At 38.7% G+C, this 26244-nt stretch overlaps 1 protein-coding gene across 46 annotated transcripts in view; it reads right to left on the bottom strand.

Annotated features, from left to right (window-relative positions):
* The window catches only part of ANK3 (ankyrin 3), a 701337-nt gene that overhangs the window by 266514 nt on the left and 408579 nt on the right, over window positions 1-26244 (bottom strand). Inside the window, exon 1 of one of the 46 annotated variants that reach the window (XM_074002084.1) lies at window positions 4031-4194. The exons of the other annotated variants lie outside the window; for them this stretch is intronic. Coding sequence (XP_073858185.1) covers window positions 4031-4066 — 36 coding nt within the window. The 5' untranslated portion in view covers window positions 4067-4194. Of the gene's footprint in view, window positions 1-4030; window positions 4195-26244 lie in introns of those variants that run through there. 46 annotated transcript variants of the gene reach the window in all.

Genomic DNA, 26244 nt, shown 5'->3' with positions numbered 1-26244 from the left:
CTGCAAGTGATGCTGCCAGAAAGACAGCATGAGAATTCCTTAAGGACAACTTGTCATTGTTGGATAAACACAATCACAGATACCAATCCTTTGTTCTGGGAAACTTCTACATGGAAAATGACAGCCTGATTCTAGTCACTAAAATGGAAAGTTAACTGGAGCATGTTCCCTTAAAAAATTTTTAAAAATATTTAATATTTTAAAATAGTCTCTTGTACGACTAACTGGTGACTAGAAGGCCACAATTATGAGAGGCTATACCCTTCAAAGATGAAGCTTTGTTTAAAACCTTAACAAGTATTGAATACATGCTATGTTCCAGGTTTTGGGGATCAAATAATGAGCAAGACATAGTCTGTGTTTAAAAGTCTACAGTAGGGCTGGGTGTAGTGGGTCATGCCTGTAATCCCTCAGCACTTTGGGAGGCTGAGAGGAGAGGATCATTTGAGCCTAAGAGTCTGAGACCAACTTGGGCTGAACATAGTGGGACCCTGTCTCTACAAAAAATATTTTAAAAATTAGCTGGGGGTGGTGGTGTACACCTGTAGCCTCAGTTACTCAGGAGGCTGAGGTGGGAGGATTGCTTGAACCTGGGACTTCAAGGCTACAGTGAGCTGTGATTGTGCTACTGCACTCCAGTCTGGGCAATGGAGTGATACCTCGTCTGAAAAAAAAAAAAAAAAGTATGCAGTGTTCAAAATATATCTTATCTTACAGATGTAAGTGTTTTCAAAATAGGACAACAATCATTGAATTACAGAAGTATGTAAATTTACAATACATCAAAATAATGTTGAGTTAGGATACAAAATAATCAATAATTCAAGATTAAATAAAGCTGAAACATATCTAGATTCTGAAAAACAATTTTTAACATTATTGGCTTCTACTTTTCAAGCTGGTTGCCATCACTCATTGTACTCGACTAAAGAAAAAGATGGCATTCACTACCCAACATTATTCTCTGGAAATGTTTGCTATCATGAATACCTACAAAGATATTCTTACAAAAATCTTACTTACAAAAGTAAAAAGAGACTCCTAAAACAGAAGAATTAAATTCCTTACAGATTCTTAAGCTTAACAGGTGATTATTAGTAACTATGAATATTTTCCTGAAATACACTGAAATTTATGCTATATAATATAATTATATATTTGTCAATAGTCCAATTAGAAGACACAGTTTAATTTTTATTACTAGGTTTTGCAATATATTCTGAGGATCATGATAAAACATCTAAAAAATAAACATTAGAATTAGGATAGAGTTGGCAAACACATATTTACTTTGTGACTAAAAATGTCTTAACATTATAAAGGGAATGACTTCAAAAGGACACCACATTAGATTGTAAATTCTTTTTGGTCTTACAGATAACTTGATTATTATCCAAATTTATAACTGACCTGAGGTAGCATCTTTATATTGTCACACAGCACAAATTTAGTTGGTAAGTAAATATTACATTTACTATATAACTAAAAGTTTGCATTTCAAAACAAATACTATAATAGTCTCAGCAGTAAAAGACAAGTTTTGTGATTCCTTTTTTTGAGTTTGACTGTAGAAAATATCCTACTTGCCCACAATTTTCTTAAGTGAAAATCAACAATAAAATGAGGGATTCCTCCAATAATTAGATATGTATTTATTAGTGGATCAATCACTGAAAAAAAATATATATATAATAGGAAACAGCCGAGTTCAAAGATTTTCTATTTGGCATTATAGGGTAACGTCACGGGATTTAAAATTAGTGCACATCAGTTGCTATTGAGGGATCTTATTATGAGCTACTTCTAAAAGGCACATTAAAATTGGATTACATTTGGGTTTTGTTCAATATTAAAGTCTAGTTTTTTTTCATGAGCATTATTGAAGAGTTAAACTTTAAAGTTAACTTTTCATCAATCATTTATGTCAAAACTAGTTCTAGTTCTTCCATACAGAAAATCTCTAAACAATACCGTAAAAACCACAAGCCGGACAGAAGCAGCAGGAAGTATTAATGATCATTCATGAAAATGCAATTATCTACTATACCCTCTTTGCAAGGATTTTATCCATAGTTCAGCTCATGCAGATAAAGTGTTCAGTCTTTCATTCAAGTCAGAGATGAAGGCAGGAGAGGAAAAATTCTTCTTCATTTTCCAGCAAAACCCAGTACAGCAATAGTATATGCTACTCTATTGTGATGGAACTTCTATATGATTTGTATCAGGTCAGTACCCTTCCAGATTTACTGCTTAGGGCATGATAATTTCCAATTCAGTCTGTCATTTTATTACACGTTTTTCAAACAGCATGCCCACCAAAACAGAAAACACTGCACATATGGGCTGAGATCAAATGCTTTCACCATTTAGTTGATATATTCTGACAGAAGGCAGAAACAAGATGGTCTACTTTTATTTGGGCTTTCCTTTTGGATCTCAGATTTTTAAAATTTATTAATTAACAAAGGCCAGAACTCTTCAGGTACATTCTTTAAGATTTGTTATAGCAAACCTTATTGCTCAAACCCTTCCCAGCAATGAGTATTTCTCAAAGCTGTCTAACTATGTAATTTATGATTATGCATATGTAAAGTTTTCAAATCCACAACTGATGGAACAGAATACACATCATAATTTAACAGTACAGTGTAAAAGTTTTGGATGGGTAAGTTGATAATTTTTAGAGTGATATAACATGATTTTTAGGACTCACTTGCCAATATGCTTACATTACTAGTACATTTCAATTGGCATTAATTACATTACTAGTAAATTTCAATTGGCATTAATGTCTGGCATTCATCTTATAGCTTTATTATGAATCTCAAAGTTTACCCTTAAAAAGGCTTTCTTTGAGACACAAAGAATGTTTTACAAAATCTCACTCAGATTAAAATTTCATAATTGTACATATGCAATATTGCCACATTCCATGAAGGTCACGAAAGGTTAATCTTTTTGCAAAAAATATTCTGTCTTTAAGAGTACAAACAGGAAAACTGAATCCATTTAAAATAAAGATAAAAATTGTAAGTTTTCCAAATTGCTTTTTGTAACACTGTGAAATGACAGCTGTTTTCTCAAAACCATTAGCACGTCTGTCCACCTGACATTAGAACAAGCAACATGTCCCATTTTTATGATGTCTCATTCTAGTCATTATGACTATTTCACTAAATGTTTAAACACAATCTTCAGGAATCTAAGGTGTTCTCAGAGTTAGATACACTGATGTTAACTGTATAACATCGCACAGTTAGATGAAAGGATACAGGTAGAAACAAGAGATCACATGAAAATTTTCAACTATACCATGATCTACATAGCATTAGGTGAATCCCTCAATATCAAATACTTCAAAACTTCACAGACACAAAGCAAATATTTACTCCCTTTATCTGTATAGTATACCTTAAGGAGGCAATGGCTTACTATGCCAATTCTCTAAAATTATTAAACAAGATGACTTATTTATATCTATCTGCAATTCTATTAAGATAGAAATAAAATCACATTTTCCAAATTCTAATTACATCCTTCATCTACCATTTATATGAGTTTCGAAAACAAATTTTAATTCTATGTTTTCTCTCCCAACTGTAAAATTTCATATTGCCCTTTGTAATTAATACATCAGAAAAAGCTGAATTTTAAAGCTGTTGGATTTCTCTTGAAGAAAGTGCAACCATGTAAACCTTTGTACACTCTTGGATTTACCAGGCTTTTCCTGCACTCCTAATCTCCCCCTGTCTTTTTGTATTTTGTTATGCATCCTTTTAAGGCAGGCCTTAGCTGAACTCACTCCAAATTACATCACAGGCAAAACATATCTAGAGTACAGATCGGAACAAAACAGAAAGAAAGGACGGTCCATTGTTCTACACATATTTAACTCAAGTGATCCATGGTGCAAACAGGTTAATTTCCTTCCTACCCAGCAACAAACATTTTTTAAAAGGCACAACTATTCAGGGCAAAACAGAACTTCTATAAGAAAAGCACATTTCATTTAGAAGCTGTAAATGCTTACTTGTTCTGGGAAGCTCTCTCCCTCTTCCACTGCCATTCCCCGTGGCCAAGTAAGAAACCTGATAACTCAATTAGTTAACACTTTGGACAGAGCATCACATCTAAAAATATCTGCCTTCGGAAATGTAAAGGTTTCCCCCACTTCCCAGGAAGGAGGTAGGAGCTGGTCAGAAGCAACTAACTAGAGTATTTTAATGGGGGGTGGGCGGGGCAGACAAGAGTACAGAATCTGCTTGGGCCTTACAAACAGCATAGTACCTCCCAGAATTCCCCACAACTTACCATATTGGCTCTGTGGATTTAGTCATGATACGTGGAATACCGAGAATAGCAGGGCAATCAGCTGGGGATTGTATCCTGGCTTTCTGGCTGCTTGGAATTACTCATGAGACCAGCTTTTGTCATTCTGCTTATCAGCACTTTCCTCTGTACGCACGCTACTCTGACATTCCTTCTAAACACAATACCACCATTTTCTCCTCTGACTTTCTGGAATCCAGTCAGCTTGACTTTTACTATTGGACTTTTTAAACTTTTAATTTCCTTCCCTGTATTGGCTTTTCTAATGAATATATGTCTGTGTAGACATGTATACCTACAGTAATATACACACTCACACACATACACATGCACACTCTGAGGGCACACTTTACTGCCAAGGAGAGTTACTTTACTAAACCAATTTCCTTTTATCAAAGGGCAAATGCAACTGATGATCATCTTTTTAAAAATACAGCACTATGCCAAACTCGTGTATAGCCAGGGGAAGAGAAAAAAAAAAAACCAACTCATTGAATACTTCCGAGATATATTGAATACTTCCTCTCTATACACACACACACACAATATACTTTTTTTTTTTTTTTTTTTTTTTTGAGACAGTCTCACTCTGTCACCCAGGCTGGAGTGCAGTGGCGGGATCTCAGCTCACCGCAACCTCCGCTTCTCTGGTTCAGGCAATTCTCCTGCCTTAGTCTCCTGAGAAGCTGGGACTACAGGTGCCCACCACCACACCTGGCTAATTTTTGTATTTTTAGTAAGGATGGGGTTTCACCACGTTGGCCAGGCTGGTCTCAAACTTCTGAGCTCAAATGATCTACCTGCCTCAGTCTCCCAAAGTGCTAGGATTATAGGCATGAGCCACTATACCCAGCCCAGATAAGTCTTTTCTACTTAGCTTTTTTCAACTAATAAAATTCAGCTTTTCAGATATGCAACTCTTTAGGCAACTTTTTACTGTTCTCACACAAGAATCAGAGCCCTAAAGAACCCATCATTATAATAACCTGCATTTATATTTTATTTAGCACAGTTCTAATCAATAGTTCTCTTAAACCTTTAAGGCTTGAAGGAATGTGATCATGGTAGGCTCAGTTAAACTTCAGGAAGATCAGTGTAAGTCTGTTCACTCAACACATAATTTACACAGAGCCTAATAAGTGCCAGACATTATTCTAGGCACTGAGGTACAATGTGGAAGGAAAAACAATGAAGAAAACTGAGAAAATTCCTATTTTTTATGAAACTTATATACACCAGCAGATGTGGGAAGACAGATGATAAACCATAAACATAATAAATACCTTGTTGAATACGTTCAAAGTGATAAATTCTATGGGAATAAATAGAGCAGGGAAGGGGGAATCATAAGTGCGTGTTTAGGAAATGGGTATATAGGCTTTAATATTGGCAATAATGTCATAATAATGTAGATGGGGAGGATATTATACAAAATATTATGTTGAACCATATGAAATTGCCATTTTTATAGTTTAAAAATAAGTGTATACCAGCAATTTTATATGGATCAACATGATATATCAGCTATTATAATATCAGATCTTATAATAATAATATTTATCAAACATGCAAGGCACTATATTAATTTCTTTACATACATTATTTTATGTATGTAAAGAAATTACATACATAATCACAGCTATGTTGTGAATCAATTTCTCTGTTTGTGAGAAAGAAGCTAGAGTTCAGAGAGATCAAGAACTTGCCAAGGTCAGCAACTAGTAAATAGGCAGTATTTATATCTAATTCTACATGATTCTAAAGATAAGGCCACACGCTGGCAGCAAATAGTAAACATATATCTTCTTGACTACCATAGTATTTAAAAATAAATTTGAATTAGCAAAACAATTTTGAGCAAAAACAACAAAGCTAGAGCTATCAGACTACCTGGCTTAAGAATACATTACAAAGCTATGTAATCAAAACAGTCTAGTATTGGCCAAAAAACCCAGACAATTTAGAAAAATGGGACAGAATAGAAGGCCCAGAAACAAATCTGTGTGTCTAGTCAATTGTTCTTTGGCAAGGGTGTCAAGAATGCACAATGGGGAAAGGATAGTCTCCTCAGTAAATGGTGCTGGAAAACCTGGATATCCACATGCAGAAAAATGAAATCAGATTTTATCTAACACTACATACAAAAATTAACTCAAAATGGATTATAGGCTTACATGTAAGATCCAAAACCACAAAACTATAGAAGAAAACACAAGGCAAAAGTTCTCTTAACATTGATTTTGGCAATGATTTTTTTGCATATGATGTCAAAAGCTCAGGCCACAAAAGCAAAAATTATTAAATGAGACTACATCAAACTAAAAAGCTTCTTCATAGTAAAGAAAACAATCAACAAAATGAACCAGCAACCTATGGATTGGGAAAAAATATTTGTGAACCATGCATGTAATAAGAGGTTAATATCCAAAAAATATAATGAACTCATACAACTCAGTAGCAAGAAATCAAATAACCCAATTTAAAAAATGGGCAAAGAACCTGAATAGACATTTTTCAAAAGTTGACTTCAGGAAGGCTGGTATGTAAGTCTGGCCTTACAAATGACCAGCAGATATATGAAGTGGTGGTTGACATCACTAATTATCAGGGAAATCCAAATCAAAACCACAATGAGCTACAACCTCACACCACTTAGAATAGCTATTATTAAAAAGACAACAGATAATAAGTGTTGGTGAGGATGCAGAAAAAAGAGAACCCTGGTACACTGTTGATTGGAATGTAAATTGGTACAGCCATTAAGGAAAACAGTATGGAAGTTTCTTGAAAAATTTAAAACAGAACTACCTTATGATTCAGCACCCCACTACTGGGTATATTGCCAAGGAAATAAAATCAGTACCTCAGAGAGAGATTTGCACTCCTGTGTTTGGTGCAGCATTATTCATAATAGCCAAGACACACAAGAAAACTAAATTGTCTGTTGACTAATGAATAAATAAAATGTGGTATACACACACACACACACACACATATATATAATTAAACACTATTTGATCATAAAGAGAGATAAATCCTGCCATTTGTGACCACATGGATGAACATGGAGGACATTACGCTACGTGAAATTAGCCAGACACAGAAAGACAAACATTGCATGATCCCATTTATATGAGGAACTGAAAAAAGTCAAGTCTACAGAAAGAGAGAGTAGAAGGGCTAGGAGTAGAAGGGAAAATGGGAAGATGTTGGTCAAGGGGTACAAAGTTTCAGTTATGAAAAATGAATGAGTTCTGGAGACTTAATACACAGTAATGTGAATATAGTTAACCATGCTTTATTGTATTTGAAATTTGCTGAAAGGGTAGATCTTAATTGTTCGCAACATACACACAGACACAGCGAAAAAAAAAAAAACTATAAAAGGTGACAGATACTAATTAGCTTGACTGTGATGATTATTTTACAATGATATGTATGTCAAAGCATTGGCTGGGGGTGGTGGCTTATGCGTGTAATCTCAGCACTTTGGGAGGCTGAGGTGGGTGGATCACCTGAGGCCGGGAGTTCAAGACCAGCCTTGCCAACATGGCGAAACCCTGTCTCTACTAAAAATACAAAAATTAGCTGGGTGTGGCGGTGCGCACCTCCAATCCCAGCTACTCAGGAGGCTGAGGCAGAAGCATCACTTGAACCCCAGAGGCAGAGGTTGCAGTGAGCCGAGATTGTGCCATCACACTCTAGCCTGGGTGACAGAGTGAGGCTCTGTCTCAAAAAAAAAAAAAAAAAAAAAAAAAAAAAAAAAAAAGAGTTACATACTTTAAATATATACAATTTTTATTTGTCAATTTTACCTTGATAAAGATGGAAAAAATATTGAAATTGGTTGCCACCGTTTGAAAACTGAGAGACTGCGTATCAAAATCTGGAGTTCCAGTTACAGGTTGTTCCTTATTCACTGCCCCTCTCCTCTTTCCCACCTCTGCTTCATTCATTCATGTATACAATCACCATGCATAGGATAGGCACTTAGTATGTGCTGGAAACTATGCTTCAGCAGGGAAGCCTGGAAAACCATCACCCTGCTTGCTCTGTGCCTGTTTCTCAATGGACACACAGTGAGGTGGAGCCAGTCCTCTCTGGAATATAGCAAATCTGATCTGCCTGCGGTAGACACAGTGGGTGGGGGAGACAGAAAGGGAAGAAATGCCATAAGTTGATGCTCTGGAGGTCAGGCTGGCTTAAAAAGTCTTCACTATCTTCATGCCCAGCTCTACCCAATTGAGATCAAACTCTTCCATAAACTTCCAGGAAATACCTCAAGCTCAGCTAACTTCCCTGAAGCTGCAGATTTTGTTCTGATGGCAATTGCTGCGTTTTTTGGTCTGTTCTTTATGTCTGTGTGGAGCACCTTTGTTTTATCAAAATGCTGGGGGCCAGGAGTCCAGGCCTGGGGGGTCTGTCCCTCAGATCTTGCAGGCAGACCTTAGTGCCAGCAACAAAAACCAGAAAATAAGACGTCTGGCTCTAGGCTGGGCATTCGCGTCCTCCTATCCACGGAGACCTCCCCTAGGAACTTGCTTGCGAGTTTAATCATGCTTGCTGGCAAGATATTACTCCTCGCATTTAATTTAGACCTTTGTTATCAATTTCTTAATCTCTGTCTTTAGTGAGAAGACACAGCAGTTGGTTATCATCTTTTTAAATACTCCATGCTGTTACTCAGTCATTTCCCTCCCCACAGTCTTCCCCACTCCAGGATAAATAATCCCTACTCCTTCAACCTTTTTGTGGTGCTCTTGAGAGAAAAACATGCTACAATTATATGAAATAAGAAGACTAATAATTCCCATAATTGTGTCTTTCAACCCACCCCCAGGCCAGGACGTTTTGTTTCTCAAACTATTGTCACTCATCTCAAAGATACTGCAGCAGCAAAAGGAGATGGAGGCAGAAGCTGAATGCCCCAAAGGGTGAGCCCAGGCAGATGGGGAGGCTGGTGGAGCCTGAGCCGGGACTCTGGTGGATGGTCTGAAAGTGCTGCATTCACAGTGGGATATGGCGTTAACTTTTTCCATCTCATTTGATGACAACAATATGCCTTGCCTCAAGAAAAGTGAATATGTAAAAATACCTTTTTTTTTTTTTCACAGAAAATAAACCGAAGACATCACATAACCTCAGAGCCCATTTAACTGAACCCCATCCTTTTTAATTATTTCCATGGTTTTTGGAGTAAAGGTGGTTTTTGGTTACATTGATAAGCTATTTAGCAGTGGTTTCTGAGATTTTGGTGCACCCATCAGCCAAGCAGTATACACTGTACCCAATGTGTAGTCTTTCTCACTCCCTCTCAACTTTCCCCGCTGAGTCCCCAAAGTCCATTATATCACTCTTATGCCTTTGTGTCCATCATAGCTTAGCTCTCACTTATAAGTGAGAATATTTGATATTTGGTTTTCCGTTCTTGAGTTACTTCACTTACAATAATGACCTCTACCTTCATCCAAGTTGTTGCAAAAGACATTATTTCACTTCTTTTTATGGCTGAGTAGTATTCCATGGTGTATGTGCATATATATACACACATACATACACATGATATATATGTGATATATATATATATAACATTTTCTTTATCCACTTGTTGGCCGACGGGCATTTAGGTTGATTCCATATCTTTGCAATTGTGAATTGTGCTGATATAAACACGTGTGTGCATGTCTTTTTCATATAATGACTCCTTTTCCTTTGGGTAGATACACAGTAGTGGGATTGTTGGATTGAATGATAGTTCTATTTTTAGTTCTTTAAGGAATCTCCATACTGTTTTCCATAGTGGTTGTATTAATTTACATTCCCACCAGCAGTGTAAAAGTGTTGAACCTCATCATTTTTTAGATGAAAAAAAGCCCAGAGTGACTGCATGATGACACATTGTGAGTTGATCTTGCTGTGTCTAGAATTCATAACTGTATTCCGTGAACAAGCATAAAGACTTAGGGTATTTACGAGTGGTCCTCCTGCCCTGGCCTCCCGAGTAGTAGGTGTGAGCTACCACATCCATCTAATTTTTAAAATTTTTTGTAGAGACAGGGTCTATGTTGCCTAGACTGGTCTCAAACTTCTGGCCGCAAGTGATCCACCCCCTTCAGGCTCCCCAAGAGCTGGGATTTAGGCATAAGCCACCATGCTCTGCCCAGCTTTCACATTTTTAAATGGTTGAAAAAAATCCAAAGAAGAAAAATATTCTAACGAGAAAATCATATGCCATTCAAATTTCAGTGTCCACAAATAAAGTTCTATTGGAACACAGCAATGGTCATTTGTTTACAAATTGTCTATGGCAGATGTCACACTACAATGACAGAGTTAGCAGTTGTCAGAGACTGTATGGCCAACAAAACCTAAAATATTACTTACCTTTTCAGAGAAAGTTTTCTGACCACTGATCTAGAACCAGGGGTTTGGCAGTCGTGTCCTCATGATGTAGTTCTAAATTTTTTGTTATTTTTTTTATAGAGACAGAGTCCCAGTGCCAGAGCACAGCGGCATGATCACAGTTTACCACAGCCTCATCCTCCAGGGCTCAAGCAACTCTCCCACCTCAGCCTCCTAAGTAGCTGGGAATACAGGTGTGTGCCACTATGCCTGGCTATTTTTTTTTTTTTTTTTAATTTTTAGTAGAGATGAGGTCTTGCTAAGTTGCCCTGGATGGTCTCAAACTCTTGAGCACAAGCAATCCTCCTGCCTTGGCCTCCCAAAGTGCTGGGATTATAGACATAAGCTTCTATGTTTGGCCTACAATGTACTTTTAAATGAAAGGCTGTGGACTCCCGTGAACCTAGAATGCTGTGTGATCCTGAGATTGAAAAAATGGTAGAAACCACATATGCCCCAGAAGAGTCCACTTACCCATTAGCTTTGTATGAAAAAAAAAAAAAGCCTACTATCTTTTCATGTAATAATTTAAAGCATTAATATCCTCTCCAGCCTCTCTTTGTGTGTCACACATGAAACGCTGAGCCCCAGGACCTGGATTCTATATAATTTACTCTGTTCAATATTCAGTAAAAATAGGAAATGCTTTCTATAACAGAAAATGTGACAACAGCATTTATATCACTGATGTGACTCCTGAAAACTTGTAGTAACAAAATGTGCCCTTTTTCTTGTTTTCTCCCTTCTTTCAAACTGAGGCCATGACACAGACATTATTCAAAGGAACACATGGAAAAAGCAGCTCATTGAGCTTGTAAGAGGGCAAATGATCTAATCTACAAGGAAGCTTTTAAGCAGCCAATTAATCTAGATTGGCTGTATTCAATATTTCCTATGATCTTCATTAGAACATATTCTACTTTCCTTTATCAGCCAAGATAACAGATAAGATAAAGGATTAAAGAAAAGTTTAGAGACCCAGCCTTGATAGGAGACCCTTGACTTTGGATGGAATCTGACTTTTTTTTTTTTTTTAGATGGAATCTCGCTCTGTTGCCCAGGCTGGAGTGCTGTGGCGCAATCTTGGCTCACTGCAACCTCTACCTTTCAGCCTCCCGCGTAGCTGGGACTACAGGTGTGCACCACTATGCCCGGCTAACTTTTATATTTTTAGTAGAGACGGGGTTTCACCATGTTGGCAAGGCTGGTTTCAAACTCCTGACATCAGGTGATCTGCCTGCCTTGACCTCCCAAATTGCTGGGATTACAGACGTGAACCACTGTGCCTGACCGGAATCTGGTGTTGGATGTCTGTTGTGGGGACCACGAGGTCAGGGACTCAACAAGCTGAGGGAAGGGAAGAGGGAAAGCGGTTAGGGGAGGCTGTTTCCAACTGCATTTTCTCTCCCATCCCTCAGGTCCTCAGCCCCTACTATCCAAAACCCAGCGATACTCTGTCCAGGCAGGGGCACATGACAGTTACCTTGGAGGTTGCTTTTACTAATATAGCTGATTCTAAGGTGGGAATGATCACTTTACTGAACCTCAGGAGGCCTGGTTTATCCCTAATAGAAAGTAGTCATAACTTCCCTGGCACTAGATGCCTGAGGGAACTTTTGCTTCAGGTGCTGGTTTTCCCACTGAGTTCATAACTTCCTACTCACATTCATAATACCTCTCCTGCCTAAGCTCCACTACCACATTCCCTCAAAATCTTGTAATCCAGGAGAATTAGAATAGTTGAATTCACACATCCTACCCTGTTCCCCTTCCTTAACTTTTGCAAATGGCCCTAGATGCAAATAAGGCCAGTAGAAATAAGAAAAGACACAAAAGAACAAATCATGTGCAATAATAATGCCTTCAGGACTTCATATGTGTGTTCTTGACACCTGCACACTTTACAGCTAACACATAAAAGGTGCTGTCCCTTAATGATGAAAGCATGCTGATTTTTAGAAGCCCAAATCACATTAGGAAAGCCATTTTATTTCTGGACATCAAAGCTGTGTTCAGTGTAGCCTGAAGAAACACAATGAGGAGATATTTTTTTATTATTTCATATGCTCTTGAATATATAAATGTGAAGCATGAAAAACTCAGAATTGATTATGAAATGATTACTTTTTTCCCCTTCTCTGAGGGGCTCCATTGAATAATATTCTTAGCTAGATGAAATTGACTACTTTTCTGCTGTCATGCATAATGAGGGCTTGAAGGATTTTGAAAATGTAATGAACTCTGTGGGGTTTGATTAGCCGAAGAACAAGACCTTTAAAGTTGATGAGCTTACAGTTGTGCATTTGACATTGACACATTACTCCAGGAGGGCGTTCTGAAACTATGACACCAACACACATCTCTGGAGATGAATAAGAAGGTTGGAATAACTTGCAATAGGTAGTTTTGTCTGCAGTTTGAAAATTAACATACTCTGTTTAAAATACTTGTGATTAAAGAAGAAACAACTGTAGAAATACACTAATCCCTTTAAAAATTCTCTATTTAAAGCATCAGGAAAACAAATAAAAACAAAGGTATGAAACAAAGGAATGAGTTAGGTATGCAAAATCAGTCATCCCAGAATCAAGCAGTTAGCAGTTTTATAATTGGCATTTTATCAGGCATATATCAGTGAAATCAAATTATTTTCTTCCTTTCTCTTTTTTTTTTTTTTTTTTTTTTGAGACAGGATCTCACTCTGTTACCCAGGCTAGAGTGCAGTTGTGTGATCATAGCTCACTGTAACCTCAAACTCTTGGACTCAAGTAATCTTCCTGCTTCAGCTTCCCAAATAGCTAGGACTACAGTTATGTGCCACTATACCTAGCTAATTTTTAATTTTTTGTAGAGATGTGGTCTAGCTATGTTGCCCAGGTTGGTCTCAAACTCCTGATCTGAAGAGATCCTCCTGCCTCAGCCTCCCAGAGTGTTGGGAATATAGGTTTGAGCCACTGCGCCATACCGCAGTTTTTTAAAAAGTCATTTCATGAGCAAAACAGATACACATGTGCACACGCACCCCTAGGTTTCCAAGAATCTTCAATAATTATTTGATTCTAATTGCAATGCTTTTATTCCAAGTTTTATTTATGGAAGGCAGATCTTCATCCACAAATAAAAGGAACAAACTTAGATCCTATTTCCAGGCACTGCTTTTGTAATAAACAAATAAACACATGCATTTTTATTATATGAATGAAAAGCACTATTATTCCAGAAAATTATTCTTTGAACAAAATTATGCATGATTCGAATACATGAGAAAAAAGAGTAAATAATAGTCTAATGCAAGGAACTAAAAATGCATATATTAACAAAAGTTCAGGAGACAGGAAGAGAACAAATTAATAAATCAATGTGATGGTACATTAAGAAGAAAATCTAGACTTAGGAGCCGTGATGCCTATGCCAGACAGATCTGCAATCAATTCTAACACAAGTAACTCCCAATGTCTAAAATGTGTAGAAATAATAAAATTATTGAAGTTACCTCCTTTCTACTGAATTTTTTTCCCAGAAATTCAAAAAGGAGGTAGAACTAAATATCTTCATTCATCACCCCTCTCTGCAATGCCCTTTTCTTCAACTCTATAAATCAAAAGGTCAAGTGGAGCAAGTCACATGACAGTCCACTACTCTGCAGAAAGGACTGGTGTATGTCATGTGTTTCGTTTTAAGGGAGAGAACACTTAATGACTCCAGCCTGCATTCCAGCCACCTTTAATCTCTCTCAGGCAAAGGATGAAGGGGGATTGGGGAGGAGTAGTCAGTTATCAGAGATAGGAAACAAAAAGAACTTCTCTCATTAAAATGCCAGACTTAGTGGAGAGAAACCATCTTCTGGTGGTGGTGGTTCAATTACAAAGACTTGTGGAAGTGCCCCTCTGCCTGCTTCTTTATCCCCTAAACCATGTTAGAGGGCTGTTGGCTACTGGGTCAAAATAACATGCAATGAAATAGCACACAGATGAACTAAGAAGCAAGGAATGAAACTCTGTCCTCAGATGGTTACTGCCGAAATAGCCATCAAGAAAGGGCTGTTCAAACCTACTAGGCTGTTAGATGTAGCCCACCCCTTCTGAATATTCCTAAGTCAAACCACTAAAATGTAACCCTACTTTGCTACACTAAATACTAAATGATTAGTGAGTTCCTCATATTCAGTCAATTAACTAAATAGTAACTAAGTAACTGGGTATATGGAAGCCAAGAAAAAAAAAAAAAAAAAAAAAGACAGAATAGTCCTAGTTCCTTCTAGAAATTTTTACTCCAACAGGGAGAATGGGGGAAGAAAAATTCCTTGTTTTCTTTTTATACCTGACCAAATTCTCTGGTCTGGTCTCACCTAGTACCTCTCCCCTCTGCCTCTAATTTATGCTCCAGACAGACTGACTTCTTATATATTCCTCCTAAAGGCAGTTGTATTCCTCCCTCAGGGACTTCGAATTTGCAATTCCCTCCACCTGGAATGCTGTCTTCCTCCAGGTCTTTCAAGGCTGCTTTCTTCTTATCAATAGGTCACAGAATATATATTGCCTCCTGAGAGGGGCCTTTCCTGGTCACTCAATCTAAAGTAGGTCTGAAATAACTACCACATCACCCTTATTTTCCAGGTAATACCATTTGATCAATTTCTCACTTATTACTGGTTCATAGTTTGTTTCCTCCTTGCCTCCAGCCCTGCAGAATTTTAGTTCTTAAAAGCAGAGCTTTTGTTCATCTTGTGAACAGTACCAGGAACATAGTAGATGCTCAATTAATATTTAAATGAATGTGAGCAAGCAGAGTTCAGGGTTTGTGGGCAGAAATAAAAGAGGATAGACTTGAGCTGGCTTTTGAGAGTAGTTAAAATTGCTAAAGAAAGATAAACATATCCTAGGCCAAGGGAAGAAGTCAAGCAAAATGAGTTCTGGAGGAATTCTCCATGGCAGCAGCTTCAGGGAAGGAGGAGAAGAAAACCAACAATTATTACCATTTTTTTAATTACATTTTATGTTCTACGGTACATGTACACAACGTGCAGGTTTGTTACATATGTATTATTGAGCCCTTGTTCTGAGCCCAGTGTTGGGCTGGGTGCCCGAATGTCAGAGCTAGAAATAATAAATCTCCTTATCAACATAAAGAGGCCTGAAGGACGGTGACTGGCACAGGGCTTGGCACAGTGAAAGCTCTTGATAAATGACTGTTGAATACTAGAAATATCTACTCCTTATTGATGTATTTACTGATGATCCAGAGAGGTAGACATGGCACATGCTCTGTTCCTACATTAAAGGGGTTTGGCAAGGTGGACACAGTCCTCTTACCTACAGACCTTGTCAAGTCATAGCAATTCTGTCTTGGCTTCCAACTATCAAACATTGAATCTTAGGCCTAGGTGGGACCTCATAGTCAGTGGGTCCCAATTTTCCTGATAATGAATCCATACAGGAAAAACAACTTGTTCAAAGTCACACAGCTTGTTAACAGGTCCCACATCTCCTTTAAATACAATCTTTATTAGGGTTTTTAAAAAAAAAACTAATTAATTTCCAATATTCACATATGAAGAGATTTTATATGAGTTCAGATTTTTGCCTCTTCTTTCAAAAATCAGATGTTTTAAGCCAAGTTATGCCTTCATTTCCACGTAGCAACAACTGGCTGCATCAGAGCCGCAGCTATGGCCTAGAGCTGGGCATTTTCTCAGCAGTTTGCTCTAGTTCTCCTCAGCCTTGTCTTGGTAGACAGTGGACTTTGCAGCTCCATGATTAACAGCCATCAAGGGGCCAAACTGAAGACACCTGGGGCCTCCCCAGTGTGCAAAATAGGGTGGGGCTCTTGCTGGGAAGGCCAGTCCCAGTAGCTATGGTTAATCTTTAGGGACAGGCATCCTCTTCACCTTTGCTTCTTTTTCACAGAGCACACAATACCTGAGATATGTCTGCAGAACTGACCAGAACAGTACTGAGCACGTCTAGTGGGGAAATGGCGCTTACTCCCAGGGTCCTGGGGATAATATGAGCTGCAACTTTGTTAGGGTCAACACCACTGTCAAAGAGATATCCTCAAGAGAGTCTGGAGATTCAGTTGAAGTTAAAGGAAGCCAGTAACTTCTGAGTAATATATGAGTCACAGGAAAAGGAATAAGCATATTTATGAGAACCATGTAAATGTAATATTGTAAAATATAATTGGGATTAAAAAAAAAAAAAAAAGAGCCTCACTTGACTCAGGTAGATAACATTTTGTGCAGAGAGTAAGGAAAAAGTGCTGACTTCATGATATCATTGGTTTGTCTTTCCTACAGGAAACGATGAGCTGGAACATATAGATCTCCTGCTGTCCACGGCTTATCTCTTTGCCTGTCCTCCAGGGGCCACTCATTTCCTCCTTAACTTCAGTCATCAATCACTCTATTTTCTTGAATCGTCAATTGGTCTTTTCCTGAACTTGGCTCTCCTGCAACTACCAGCACTTTCATAAAATATTCTTTTCTCCAGTTTCAAACCAAGTTCATGAAGCTCAGCTATCCTAACATCCTCGATATTTACAGAAATGTTTAGCAAAAACAAAAAGTCCCAAATGAAACATAAGAATAAAAAGTCCAACAGTTGACATTGAACAAAGTTTATACATCACCTCTAATCGATGATAATATCTCATCTGTAACCTTGTCAGAGAGATTTATCCTGAATATCTTAGCTAAAAAAATAGCACCTCCAGCCTGCATCACCCATTACCCTTGCCCCTGCCTCTGTTTTGTTTTTGCTTTATTTTTATTTTTTATTTATTTTTTGCTTACTGGCTCTTATCTCTATCTGAATTAATATGTATCTCTGGTAGTTTATTCTCCATCTCCCTGCTAGAGTGTGCGCTCTTCTTACTGTAGTGTTCAGTAAATATTTTTTGAGTGATTGAAATAACATTTACTACAGTGGTGATTCTGATTAGGAGGATATTTTGAGAGAATCAAGTTAAAAAGCAAAAATTTTCAAATGTCTTAGCTTTCATCAAGTGATGTCTAGTCACTCTTTTTAGTGTATACAGAAATGCATAATGCTAATGCTATTAACTGAACATGGACAATATATTCCAGGCACTGCACTAAGCATTTTGCATTCATTTTCCCAGTTAATTTTCACCATACTGTAAAAAGTCATTGTTATTCATTTTACAAACAAATCACTCAAGGGCTCTTTACTATATTGTGTTATACTGGAGAGAGTTTGCAGAACATTAATCTCAACAGGAGTTAACAAGATTAACCCTTAAAATAGCACTTTTTCGATTATGTTATGTAAATAGAGCGAGGTCTAGTCCAGGCAGGAAATGCAAATGAGGGCACACTTCTGGGAATCTGTGTTATATGAGTAGTACATGACTCACTGGAAAGAGAATAAGCATATTTCTGTGGAACAATCCCATGAACATACAACTGTAAAAGCATAATTGGAACTGAAGACATGAGCTTCACTTTCATCAAACAGGGAAAGTTTTATGCAGAAAGCGTAGAAGCTGATAAGTGAAGGTACAAACTCCATTCGAGGAGGACAGCACACACCTGGCTCAAGTTGACAGGTGCAAGAATGTGGATCTTCTAATAGTTCAAGAAAGGCTGTAAATCTGGATGTTTTAAAATGCCACTCTCCAGTTATTATACATTGGCAACTAATTTAAAAAACGACATAAACTATGAAGGGCAGATCTGAAAGGTAAATCCTTGTGTTCTGGATCTGAGAGTTATGTTAAAATTCACATGATTTCAAGTCTAAAGGTAAGGCTCTTACATTGGCTTAGACTTCTGATACCACACGATTACAGAAATGTAGACATATAATGGTATCTTTCACTTTCTCATGGTACTTTGCATTAGAGTGGAATTTTCCAGTTTACACAGCCCATTATCCACCCTTTTATTCTTTCCTAGCGTGGCCTAGCACTATACAGGATGGTAGGGGTTGGGATAGGGTCCACAGGGGTTTAAAACAGAACTGTAGGGCCAGAGATAGAGGGGATAAAAAGTGTAAGTGCATAAATAAGTAGCAGCTATGAGTTCTTCCTCTGATAAACAGAATGGATTCCCAACTTGACATTGCTTTTGTATTTCCTAGAATATTATGTTTTTACGTAAATTCTTCTTGAAAGTATTTTTATATTACTGTGTTTTAAGGTCTATGTAACTTTCACTGAGGTGTGCAAATGAAATCCACAGTAGATCACTGGTTAAATCCAGTATATGCAAGGACCCTTCCAAGAACCCAAGAAGAATTCTGGCACAGAACCCAGTCAGAGCTCACTATGGTTGCAATGATTCAAGCACTTATCAATTAAAAAGTAAAAACAGGTCCAGAATCACTGATTCTGCCAAAATAGCTGTTAGAAATGCGTTATTTGTTAAAATAATAACAATTAAAATGGAAATGACTTAGGAAGTTGTCTAATCTATCCACCTGTTACTGTGGAGAGAACGTTTTGGTGAAATTTAATTTGAAGATTTAGCTTCACTTGTTTAATTTTTTTTCCCACAGGATTTGGGAAAGTTCAAAATATATATATACTGCCACTCTCTCTAACTTCTTCCTCATCTCAGCAATTCATGGCAGATTTACTGTGCCAGGAGTGAGCTGGCCGCACTCGCCACCGTTCTCTCCCCAACTAGCATGTTAAGAATTTATTTTAAGTGTTACAGTGAGATTCTGCCAGCGTATATTATGAGCAATACGGTGGCAATTCAGTGTATTCTGATGGTTGCATTCCAGGAGTGTTTGAAATCTCCTCAGCTTTTACTCTATGTGCTAAGGTGGGCTAATTGCAATGCAAATAATCAAGAAAAATGCTTTTGGCTCAGCAGATAGGATTTCCAGAGACTCAGGGCTCCCTTAACATCAAAAACCTACTGAAACCTAGGTTCCCCTGCACCACAGCTTCTGTGGAGAGAGACAGGAGGACCTGAGAACTCCACACAGCGTGGTGAGCTATGAGGACATGCGTGTTAATCCTTGGATTCTCCTAAGCTGCCATCAAAGCCAGGCTCTGGGGCAGCCTGGTGCTCACCCTGTGAAAAGCTAAGTAAGCAGAGACAGAACAAGAAATGCTAGGTAAATGTATGACCCCTTAGCAAACTAGATGTCCTCACACAGACAAAGAAGCAGGAAGTCTCATGGTTCCCTACCTTAAAAGTCAGGTTAGGGGCGGACTACCTGGGTTTAAAGTTTGCTCGGCTTCTTCCTAACTCTTAACCTTGGGCTACTCAGCTTCTTTTCATCTTCTTGAGTTATTTCTCACTATTTTCATCTTAAAAATGACATAATGACAGTTTTATTTCACAGGGTTTCTACAAGGAATAATTTAATATAATAAATGTAATATATACAATGAGGTTAATTAATGTATATAAAGTAGGCATTCAACAAATATTAGTTGTAATTTCCATTGTTTTTGTTTACAAAAAGGAAGAGAATGTGGTTTTATAATTATCTTTTTAGAGACACTGCAACCCTGTCTCACATATACATACATCTTAAGTATAGTTTAGCCATCCATATTCCATATTGTTTTATTTATTTGTTTTTATTGAGACGGAGTGTTGCTCTGTTGCCCAGGCTGGAGTGCAGGGGCATGATCTTGGCTCACTGCAAGCTCTGCCTCCTGGGTTCATGCCATTCTCCTGCCTCAGCCTCCTGAGTAGCTGGGACTACAGGCACCCACCACCACGCCCGGCTAATTTTTTGTATTTTAGTAGAGACAGGGTTTCACCATGTTAGCAAGGATGGTGTCGATCTCCTGACCTCATGATATGCCCATCTCGGCCTCCCAAAGTGCTGGGATTACAGGCGTGAGCCACTGTGCCCGATCCCATATTCCATATTTTATATGGACTTGGATTTGCACATGGCAAGGTCAAATTCCATCCATATACACGCATGCTAACTTTTATTGAACACCTGATAGGTTTCAAATACTTTGTATACTCAGAGTCCTACTCAGATGCCCAGGATGGAGTACATTGGTGCGATGTCTGCCTCCTGGGTTCAAGTGATTCTTGTGTCTCAGCCTCCTGAGTAGCTGGGATTACAGGTATGCACCACTGTGCCTGGCTAATTTTTACATTTTTAGTAGAGAGGGGGTTTTGCCATGATGGCCAGACTCGTCTCGAACTTCTAGCCTCAAGCGATCCCCAGCTTTGGCCTCCCAAACTGCTGGCATTACAGGCATGAGCCACCGTGCCCAGCCCCTACTTGGACAAACTTTTTAAACGCCCTTGTGTCCCCCATCCTCCTTAGCCTGCTTGATTTTTTCCCACGGCACTTAGCACCTTCTATTATATATATATATATATATCATATAACTTACTTTTGTATATATCTATTTTTTAAAAATCACTAAATAAATGAAATTTGACTTAATGCCCATAGCATGTCTATAAAGTTGGTATTATTATCTCCATCTGACAAATGAGCAAACCGAGGTCAGAAAAGTTGCCTGAAATAACATCATCAGATATATGATGAGCTGTAGCTATGGCCCCAAAAATCAACTCATGGCAGAATTTTTTTTTTTTTTTTTTTTTGAGACGTAGTCTTGCTCTGTCACCCAGGCTGGAGTGCGGTGGCGCTATCTCCGCTCACTGCAAGCTCCGCCTCCCGGGTTCACGCCATTCTCCTGCCTCAGCCTCCTGAGTAGCTGGGAATGCAAGCGCCCGCTACCACGCCCAGGTAACTTTTTTTTTGTATCTTTTAGTAGAGACGGGGTTTCACTGTGTTAGCCTGGATGGTCTCCTGACCTCGTGATCTGCCCGCCTCAGCCTTCATGAGAGAATTTTGACATATTCGTAAGGTTATAAAAAATACATAAATGCTCCAAAGAAATGCCATTTACTATGCACAATTTATACAAATAGTTTACTTTGGGTTATCTGCATCTATTTCATAATTTTTAAAACTTTAAGTTCTGGGATACATGTGCAGGATGTGCAGGTTTGTTACATAGGTAAATGTGTGCTATGGTGGTTTGCTGCACTTATCAACCCATCACCTAGCTGTTAAGCCTGGCATGCATTAGCTATTTATCCTGATACTAGTTCATATGTTTAAATAATAGTTTTCCAATTATCTACTCAACATCCAGCTTTATAAACATTTCCTAGAGTGCCCTTCTTAACAGTTCACAGTGCATTTTCACTTAGACTATACAACCAGTAACACATCCTTCTAAAAATTTAACAGATTAAAATTTGAATTTCCAAGATCAGACTCTCAAATCAATGGTTGTAGATAACGGGATCGACTTTACCTCACAAGCCAAAACCAACAGAGCTCTGACTTACTGAACATCCTTCATGACCACATACAAATTGACTCAAAGCAAAATTCAATTGTGATATACCAGATCAGGTAGTCTTAATGTCACAGGATTTAGTGGTTCTCTGAACTGTGGGAAGCAGAGTGCAAATTGCTTTTGTGTTTCCGCATGAGGCCACTGGGGAGAGGAGGGGGGGATCATAATTCAACAAATTAAGAGCCATCACTCCAGAACAGGAAGAAGAAAAGGCCACTTTCTTGCCACCCTGCCCTCTTTCCAAACATTATCTCTTTTTTGAAATCTCCCTCTTCATGTTATGACACAAAACATCATCTCTTAATGCTGATAGTGATCAGATTCTTAAATAACCGGATTAGAAAATTGCCAAATGCTATGATAATTTATGGAAGAAAACTTTCCTGGATCTAAGAAACACCGACAATTTCCCGGAGTGCTCGGTGGCATTTTAGGTTACTGTGATCCTAAGTATGAAGCCATTTGATGTCACTGAATTCGGAAGAACTCTTCACTCATCAGCAGCGCCTTACAGAGCCTAATGTACTTGATGATGAAGACTTGCACTCTTGTTTGTTCACTACGAAGACGGATGAGCTGGCAGTCTTAATGCAAATGATTACTGATTACTTCAAAATATTGCTGGACTGTAAATTCTTGCCTTTGGAAAAAACTCTATTCATAGGCTGCTATAATAGACATTGGCAAAGGGCAAAGGGGTGGTTCTGGTTCCAAGGCTTTGTTCCAAGTTTTCTTTCATTTGATCATCACTAGTACCTGAGATGTAAGGTACTCTGGGCAGGTTTGTTATTATTATCCTTCTTTAATAGACGAGGAAACCAATGCTCACAGAGATTAAAAACCTTTCCCCAAAACAGGTAGTCGCACTAGAACTAGGCCTTTTAATTTCTAACTTGTGCTTATTAGCATAGTCTCCCATCATGACAACAGTAATAAGACAACACAATAAATGCCAGCCTGGGGAAAAAACAACTGAATAGTAAGTTAGAATCTGTTATAAAGAAATATATCTTCGGCCGGGCGCGGTAGCTCACGCCTGTAATCCCAGCACTCTGGGAGACCGAGGCAGGCGGATCACGAGGTCAGGAGATCGAGACCATCCTGGCTAACACAGTGAAACCGTGTCTCTACTAAAAAAATACAAAAAATTACTGGGCGTGGTGGCGGGCGCCTGTAGTCCCAGATACCAGGGAGGCTGAGGCAGGAGAATGGCGTGAACCCGGGAGGCAGAGCTTGCAGTGAGCCCAGATCGCGCCACTGCACTCCAGCCTGGATGACAGACTGAGATTCCATCTCAAAAAAAAAAAAAAGACATCTTCTCTTCTGTACCCAATGTTTAGTATTTAAGTACATCTTTTTGCCAGTCCCCAAGATGCTTTAAAACATGTCCATTTATTGATTCAACAAGGACCTAATGATCACTTACTGCGTGCCAGGCACTGCACTCCGTGTTAGGGATTCAAGGAATGAAACCTTGCCTTCAACCATAGGTAACTGGCAAAGTGTTTAGAGACAGCTGTGAAGAAATCTTTCTCTACTTGGCCACAAAAATCTAACAATCCTCAGATTTGAAAAAATGTTACAGTATATTGACTGGCCTAAAAGTCCTATCTCTGTCTTGCCCATAAACTGTGCCTCTTCACTACTGATCATGACTACTTATAACCTAAATACTCCCTGTTATCTCTTCCCCTAGTCACCCCAACCTTCCCCATGACATTCCAGACAAGGGTTTCTCAAACTGGTACTCCAGAGGAACTCCTGGAGAAAAGAGACATCAGTTTCCCTCAGTCTTCTATGTCCCTTCTTCATATACATCATGTCTAACTAAACTAGGCTCTCCTTCCTTGAATGCCTTAAAAGTTGTTTCTCCTCAGTTACAACCATTTTCTTTCCTGGATTAGAAGGAGCTGGGCCCTGTGCCTAACTTGCGGCAGCAGCCCTGATACCACCTACAATTTCCCTCTTGGAGTAACTTGGAACCATTTGCTTGACTTGGTCTCGAATCTTCCATGTGCTTTGCCCATGATGGGTACCTTAAAGCATAGGAATGCAAGGCTGGATAAAGAAGGGAGCTCACTGCTCCAGCTCTCTCTGGTCTTGTATTAAAAAAAGCAACACGGGCCTGGTACGGTGGCTCATGCCTCTAATTCCAGCATTTTGGGAGGCCGAGGCAGGCGAATCACTTGAGGCCAGGAGTTGGAGACCTGCCTGGCCAACACGGTGAAATCCCGTCTCTACTAAAAATACAAAAAAATTAGCTGGGCATGGTGGCACATGCCTGTAATCTCAAATACTTGGGAGACTGAGGCAGGTATGAGAGTCGTTTGAACCCAAGAGGTGGAGGTTGCAGTGAGCTGAGATCGTGCTACTGCACTCCAGCCTGGGCAACAGAGTGAGACTCCGTCTCAAAAACAAACAAACAAACAAAGCAATATGTTTAAAGGCCTGCTGTGTGCAGAGCACAGGAATAGTCTTGGTGGTTACAGAAACCTGAAGGGAACACACAGCGCGTGTACAACCTATAGAATGACTTCCCTATCTATTTTGGGTGGGATAGTGCGAGTTGAGAGAAAAGGTTTGTTTGGTGCACACCAGTATAAAATACCACCAAACAGGGTGTTCTCAATCTGTGGAATACAATCCCTCCCTTCTCCGCCACTCCATTTGCAGGAGTGACTTCATGCAGCAATGATTCAGACTCTCTACCGGGTATGTGTGGGGTGACAAAATCCTCCCAGCAAGCTCTGTCACAAAGTTCCCCAGTCTGGTTGAAAATCACTATTACAGAGAAACTTTCTAAGCTTCCTGAGTAAAATGAGGACAAAAAGGTATACCTTCCAATTACAATGATGCTATTTCGAACATTAAAAGTGAAAGGTGTTATACAAACATAATAATGATGCTATGTAAAATCATAGCTGGCTGGGCATGGTGGCTCACACCTGTAATCCCAGCAATTTGGGAGTCCAAGTCAGGAAGATCACTGGAGCCGGGAGTTTGAGACCAGCCTGGCAGCATAATGAGACCCTCCTCTCTACAAAAAATTTTAAAAATTAGCCAGAATTGGTGGCACACATCGGTGATCCCAGCTACTCAAGAGGCTGAGGTCAGAGGATCACTTGAACTTGGCAGGTCAAGGCTGCACAGAGGCATGCAGTGAGACCCTATCTCAAAAAAACAAAAGGCAAAGAAAGAAAAAAAGAAAAGAAAAAAGAGAAGAAAAGAAAAGAGAAGAAAAGAAAAGAGAAAGAAAAGAGAAGGAAAAAAAAAAAAAAAAAAGAAAAGGCACAGCTTACATATCTTGGAACTCACAGTATAGCCTGGGAGAAAAGACAGGTTTGGTTCATATGTGGACATGAACCAAACAGAAAAGAGTATCTTCCACTAACTCAGGGCTTACTCTCACTAGGCATTCTGCTCTGAACTCTGCATGTATTAGCTCATTTAATTGTCACAGTGACCTTGTTAGATAGACACCACTAGTAGTCTCATTTTATAAGTGTAGAAACTGAAATTGGAGAGGTCATATAACCTTGCCCATGGTCACACTGCAGAAGTGGGAGTCAAAGCTGGGGCTAAAATCAGCAGGCTGACTGCAGAGCCCATTCTCTAACCGCTGTGCCGCCCTGCCTCCCCTTTGTTGGTCATCAGGGTCATGAGAACAGTACATTTATTGACCCTGAAAGTAATTCACTTAAAGTGATTCTGGACATTTCAAATTTTTTTCAATATGCCCATATGAATGGATCAGTTTCTGTAAATTTGAGCAAACAGAACTGTTGTGGTGGGGGGTGGGAGCTGGCAGAATGCATTACTAAAAATGATTCCTTAGTTTTTTTGACCTCCCTACCTTTGTAACATAATATTTTACTGTAGTGCCTTATGGTGATAAACCTTGAGTATCTACAGTTATCTTAGGATTATTTTCTAGTTGTATAAATATTTTTACAATAAAGACATTCAGTCTAGTCTGGAAAAAAGTACATTCATCCTCCCCAAGCATTACATGTAGCATCCTTTTATCCCTTTGTTCCCCAAGGCCTTTTCTCATTAACCAACTTTTTAAAGCATCCATGCAACTCTTTTAGCAAATTTTTTTGTGTGTTTTATGTATGCCAGACTCTCTTTTAGGCATTGAGGGTACAGCAGCAAACAAAACAAACGAACATTGCTTTTCTCATAAAA

This window comes from Macaca fascicularis, chromosome 9 (genome assembly GCF_037993035.2).
Source record: "Macaca fascicularis isolate 582-1 chromosome 9, T2T-MFA8v1.1".
Classification (NCBI taxonomy): domain Eukaryota; kingdom Metazoa; phylum Chordata; class Mammalia; order Primates; family Cercopithecidae; genus Macaca; species Macaca fascicularis.
The sequence above is the reverse complement of the archived record's forward strand: the minus strand, read 5'-3'. Positions and strand labels throughout refer to the sequence as shown.